Source organism: Eretmochelys imbricata, chromosome 19 (assembly GCF_965152235.1).
Source record: "Eretmochelys imbricata isolate rEreImb1 chromosome 19, rEreImb1.hap1, whole genome shotgun sequence".
In the NCBI taxonomy this organism is placed as follows: domain Eukaryota; kingdom Metazoa; phylum Chordata; order Testudines; family Cheloniidae; genus Eretmochelys; species Eretmochelys imbricata.
In genome coordinates, this window is record NC_135590.1 from 6,684,308 (window position 1) to 6,690,398 (window position 6,091).

General features: G+C 52.5%; 1 protein-coding gene across 1 annotated transcript; it reads left to right on the top strand.

Annotated features, from left to right (window-relative positions):
- The first annotated feature begins 346 nt into the window (after positions 1-346).
- MARCKSL1 (MARCKS like 1) lies at positions 347-3,835 on the top strand. The gene is made up of 2 exons (XM_077837818.1): positions 347-750; positions 2,463-3,835. The coding sequence occupies exons 1-2, from the start codon at positions 655-657 to the stop codon at positions 3,099-3,101; spliced, it is 735 nt and encodes a 244-aa protein (XP_077693944.1). The 5' UTR covers positions 347-654; the 3' UTR covers positions 3,102-3,835.
- Positions 3,836-6,091: the final 2,256 nt, after the last annotated feature.

Genomic DNA, 6,091 nt, shown 5'->3' on the forward strand with positions numbered 1-6,091 from the left:
GAGCAGGGCTGGAAAGATGCAGCGGCCCCTCTTGCCTTTCCCCCCCAGACACGCACCTAGCACTCCCTCTAAGTCATCCCCCCATGCAAGCCACCCCTGTAAACCTCCCCCTTTGCAAACGCTGCGGGGCGTGTGTGTAAATGGCGGATCTGCCCCCTTTTGCCTCCCCCAGCCCCAGCGTGCTCCCCATTGCAAGGGGGGGCGGGGGGGGGGAGGAAGCGCAGCTCCCGCCTGTCCCCACCCCGCGCCGGCCATTGGGCGGGGATTTAAATGCCCGACACGCCCCTGGCTTTTGCGCGCTTATTAGCCGGCGCTGGGGGCGGGGAGGCGCCTAGTGAGACTGAGTCTGTCCGGCTGCAGGGCGCGGAGCTGGCTGCCGAGCCCCGGCTGGGACCCCGCTGTGCGAGCAGCCGGCAGACCGCGCTGGGCGGCTGGGGGAGGACGCCGAGCTGGTCTCCCGGCTTTGGGGGCGCGTCTCCCTCGCTCCTCGGATTTGTCGCTTTGCTTTTTGCCCAGCCAGGACTTTTTTGCCCAGCAGTTTGGGGCAAGCGGGGAGTGGCTCTGCCCGCCCGCCCCCACTCGCCCCGTCTCAGGATTTGAGGCGCTTAAACGGTCTTCGCTGATTGCCTGCCTCTCGGTTGCCCTCCAGCCGCCATGGGAAGCCAGGGCTCCAAGGCCGCCAAAGGAGACGTGATGGCTCAGAAACCGGCCGAGCGTGCGGCGGTGTCTCCCTCCAAATCAAACGGCCAGGTGGGTGTCTCTGTCCGGCTCGGGGAAGGGGGCGTTAAAAGGATCTTTGCTTTGTTCCCTTCCCCCCCCTCCGGTATAAGTCGGGGGGGGGCTCCCCGTGGGGGAGGTTTAAGCCCCCTGGAATGGCTAGGGGTGGGCTACTGGAAAGTCTTCGCCCCTTCTCCCCCCCCGCCCCGGATTTGGGGAGGGGCCCCTCCCGCTCTGCGGAGGCGAATCAGGCGATGTCCCCCCCCTTCTCTGCTTGGAAAGCAGGGCTCCTGGTCTGCCCCTGCGACTGAGCCCCCCCCTCGAAACCCGCCTTTCTGGGGGGGGTCGTGCCCCAAACATGGGGGAAGGCGGGGTGCGGACCCCCCCTGCAAATCTCCATTTAACCCCACCCACCCCCATGGCATTTTACTGCCATAATCTCCCCGCCGCCTGTCCCCCCTGCCCTGGGTCCGGCTGGAGACCGCGGCGTGGGCTGCCTTTGTTTGGCGCTCCAGCCCCGGCAAACCCCTGGGCAGCCCCGAGTGCGTGGAGGAAAAACAAAGGAAGGATCCGGGTCCAGCGCGCGGGGGCGGGGCAGGGCGATGGCCGCATTCCAGGGCGAGCCCCGGCGAGCTCCCGCCGGCGGCTCGGGGTGTCGGGTTTGGAGGGGCGAGACCTTCTCGTGCCTTTTCTCAGCGTCTCCAGTTAAAGGGAGTGTGGGGGGGGGCCCGGCGGCTGCGTTCCTCTGCCCCCACCCCAAATAAATCCGTGGCCGAAGCCCCAGGGGATCCCACGGGTCCCAGGGGGGCGTTCACTAGGGCGCATTCTGGAGGCGGGCAAGGGGGCAGAAGCCGCGGGGAAGGACCTTTGCAATTCGAATCACTGCGGGTTTTTCTTCCCTGGGCGCTGAGACCCCCCTCCACCCCCGTGTCGCCTTATCCGGGGGGGGGGGGGGAGGCGGGGCTGGCTCCCCCCAGGGCGGGGCAGGGTGACTGTGGAATGGAAAGCCGACATGGGGCAAGGGTGGTGGTGTAAATCACGGCTCAGCGGCCCCCCCCCCTTGCTTGCACCGTGCAACAATGCCTCCAGCAGCAGCCAGCTCCCCGCCCCTGCCCGGGCTCTGGCGATGGAGCGCCGGCGCCAGCTGGTGGCGGCGAAGGAGCGGCTCCTCTTAGGCGAACCCCCCGCCGCGCGTATTGGGGGCATGGCTCACCTGCGCTGGCAACGCACCAGCTGGGACTGAGCTTCTGCCGGGCTCTCCAGCGCTGTTAATGGCCGGGCACGGCCGCTCCGTTAGGCTATGGGGTTTTCCAGTTAGAGGGTTGTGTCTGCACTCCCCACAGCACATGCCTCCCTGTCTGCCAGTTGTGCCTCCTTCCCCCCACACCATGCCTGGTCAGCAATAGACCCCCCTGGACTGCAGCAGGAGCCCAGGCTCGTTTGCCTGAACTCTGTGGGAAAAGAACTTAGCTCCAGCCTTATGCATTAGCCACTGGGAAATACTTCCACTCCTCTCCCTGCTCTGTGGCAGGGGAGACTGATGAGCTGGCTAGTCAGCATATCATGGGGCATGCTCCTGACCTGAACTGATCAGGAAGCAAGAATTGGGTTTTACAGCCAACACGAACTCATCTCTGGGAGGTGAAAACACATTTTAATCCTACTAGTTAAAGTCACTGGGGGAAGTGGTGGTATTCTGGATCTCCAGGGTCTATCTAATATGTTATGGTTCTCTCTTCCGTTAGGAGAACGGCCATGTGAAGATAAATGGGGATGTCTCACCCAAGGCTGATGGAGAAGCCCCACCACTGAATGGCAATGGATCTGCTGAGCCAGTCCAAGATGAGGCCAAGGCAGAGTCTGGCAGTGGCGATGCCATTGAGCCAGCCCCAGCTGCTGAAGGTGGGGAGGCCAAGCCTGATGGCGCTGCAGCCTGCAAGGAGACCCCCAAGAAGAAGAAGAAGTTCTCTTTCAAGAAGTCCTTCAAGCTGAGTGGGATCTCCTTCAGGAAGAACAAGAAAGAGGCTGGGGATTCTGCTGTGTCCTCTCCCACAGATGACCAGGCCAAAGCAGAAGCCAAAGGAGAGGAGAACCCTACCTGCTCCACTAATGAAACTGAGCAGACCAGTACAACACAAGAAGGGAAAGCTGAGGAGAAAGCTGCTGCAGTGGACAGCAGCCTGTCTGCTCCTGCTGCTGAGGGGCAGCAGGAAGCAGAGCCTAAAAGGGAAGATGCAGAAGCAGGGGAAACCAAGGAGAAAGAGGAGCAGGAGCAGCAGCTGGGAGAAAGCCAGGAGGCTACAGCTCAGCCAGAGGAGTCCTCAAAACCTGTGGAGTCTGAGGCCAGTACAACACCTGCAGCAACTCTACAGAAGGAAGAGTAGAGCCCACCTGACATTGTCATAAATTAAAGACTTTTTGTGCCATCCTCTTCATCCCAATAACACTGACTTGCTGCCTTGCCCACACACCTGTATGGTCAAAGTAGAACTGACACCTAAAATTAAAATGCCTGAATTATTTGTCCCTCCCCCTCCATGCAGCTCACCTTTAGAAAACTGGTCTGGATTCCCACCACCACAACTTGGGACTAGTTTGCCTGAATCCTTTAAAACTGGAGGAAGACGATCCTGGACATAACTGGAATCTAGTCAGGCTCCATCTATTACACCAAACTCTGGGCTCCCTGCTGTGACCTACTGTCTCTTTTCCACTAATCCTCCATGCAGCTTTCAAAGTCCAATAAGCCACTGACTGTTCAATGGATTCTTTTTCTTGGTTTAAATTCCTCGTTCTGACTTCATTTAAAGTATTTGGGGCTTTTTATAGAAACCAACAGTTTAAAAGCTAATCTGGTTAGTTTTTTTTATAATGTCTTACTATTGGCTTAAAACCATAAAGCTTGTAAGTCCGCTGTGCTTAATTTTACTTCTAAGGGGTAACTTTTCTGGGGTGGGGGAGGGAGAGTACAAGCTGTATAATGTGAAGTTTTTTCTTCTGTAAATAATTTTTAATGGCCAAAACATTTGATTTGCAATTTTCTAACTCTAAAAAAAAAGAATTTTCTGGGTTTCCTTGTAACATTTGAAAGGAATAAATGGTAACCCCTTTCTGGGTATACTTGTTGACTCTTTGTCTGGGATATGGATGCTGGTGGTTGCTTATTTAGCCTAATGGGTGCACTTAATCACTTTATTCCTAACTGTACTAGCACTCAGTTGACTTCAGCACATCAAAAGCTGGACAAGCTACACCCTGTTCTGCAGGGTCTGTCCCAGTTTGCCCCATTTTGTGTTTAACTTTCTTGCATGTTGTGTGAGCCTGACTCTGCTCCCTACATGGAATCCTTTACTTGGATGGCCTCTACGCCTTATTGATCATCTTTAAACTCCAGTCTGAGGTGCACACCACATTAGAGTTAGCTTCAGGTAATAAGCTAATTCTAACAGACCACCTGGCTTGATAGCCTGTAATGACTTCACTGGGGATGTGACATGCATGGCTGATCACCTGGGAGAGGGGGAGTGCTTGGTAATTTAATCTAGAGCCATTGAGGTAGGGAGTAAATATTTTAGTCAGAATTCAAGCACAGATTAGGTGGCTTGTCCAAACTCACCTAGGAGCCTGTAGTACAGCTGGAAACTGAACAAGTGAAGTCTTCTCCATTCCCTTAACAAGGGGCCAGGCTTCTTCTGTAAGACACCAGTGGACAGGAGCAATAATGACATGACATGGTTACACCTTTTAAAGGCTCACTTTACAGGATTATACTGGGGCTGTAGTCTGTACCTATCATTCTGGGGTCCTTTTAAATAAACTTTGAGATATGTCTTCTCTGAGGTCTCCCAGTCAATGACAGTGCACTGGGGAAATGTGTACTTATAGGCCTCTCCTGCTAAAGGGGTATTCTTGCCTGTAATAACTTGATTCTACTATAGCATCTATGTATGGCAAAGTACTTTACACCATTAACTATTCTATGGTAGAGCATTCACCATCAGTGCTATGAGGCTAAATGTGACCAATCTTGTAACTAGATTCTAGCTCAAGTCACAGTATGCCAAGGGGGATGCTCCCAAATTGAGGCTCATCTCCACTGCATGAGATTGGGTTATGAAACTGGTACCTTCAGCACAGCTGTTGTCCATACTGTCTGGCAGAATTAAAGCTATCACATACTGCAGGTCCATGGAAATGGGCACAGCTGCACTTATCTAGTAGGAATCATTCTACAACATATGCTCTTACACATGCAACAGTATGAATTGCTCTAGGGTTAACTGCCCCAGTACTGAATAGCTGTGTGGCAGCCATTTTGAGTACTGCAGACCTACAGGGAGACTTGCAGGCTAATGTTCACAAGCTCACCATACATTATGGGTTGTAGTCACTTGCATCCCTTGGAAATGGAGAGATGCCCACATCCTGCTTCAAATTAATTGACAAAGGGGTAAATCAGGTGTTCTCAAACTAGGGCTTGAGATCCCTCCAGGGGTCATAGGTTATTACATCAGAGGTTATGAGCTGTCAGCCTCCACCATTTATAATGGTGTTAAAGATATTTTAAAAATTTATAAGGGGGTCTACTCAGAGGCTCACTGGGTGAAAGGGGTCACCAGTACAAAAGTTCAAGAACCACTGGGATAAATGAAAGAAAGGTAAGAGGATTAATTATGACCCATTATCACTAGTAGGCTTGCCAGTGGAAGAGATTGCTCCCCATGCAGGGAAATGCTAGTTTATGAACCTGTGTGAGGTGCAGAAAAATCTGACAAAATAGCAAGTAGGAGTCCTGGAATTGAATCAAGCACAATAACCCACTCATCTCATTTGTTTCTAGTGTTCAGTTGAACTACAGCAAAACATTCCTAGACCTGACACCATTTTTTCCTCTTCCAATTATAGCAGGAGTCAACTGCCTCCTAATTAAGTAGCAGATTGAAGATAATCAACTTCAGGAAAGACAAACAACTTTCTAAGCAATGAGAGAGACTTGACCTACTAAGTTCTCCAGTGGAAATCCAAACCAAGGTGCACACCCCAGTTGCAATGAGGATAGTGCAGCATGAGAACAGCAAAAAGAAATGCCTCTCTAGTGCTCAGCGTAAAATGTAAGGCAGGGGGATACCATGGCAAACAGACCAAGCCATTCATCAAAGGGGCATCTGGAGAATTAAGATACCTTAAACATTTTTTTTTTTAAAGTTGAAAGGAAGGTAAGGCCCTTACAGAGGCCTGTAAATGAAATGAGCAAAAGTAAGCATCAGTAAATTCAGTCTTGCTATAAATACATTAGCTTCAAAAGATGAATACAGGTCAGTTTTCTTACCAATAGGAGTAGAGGACACACTAAGCAATCACCCAAAGCCTCTAA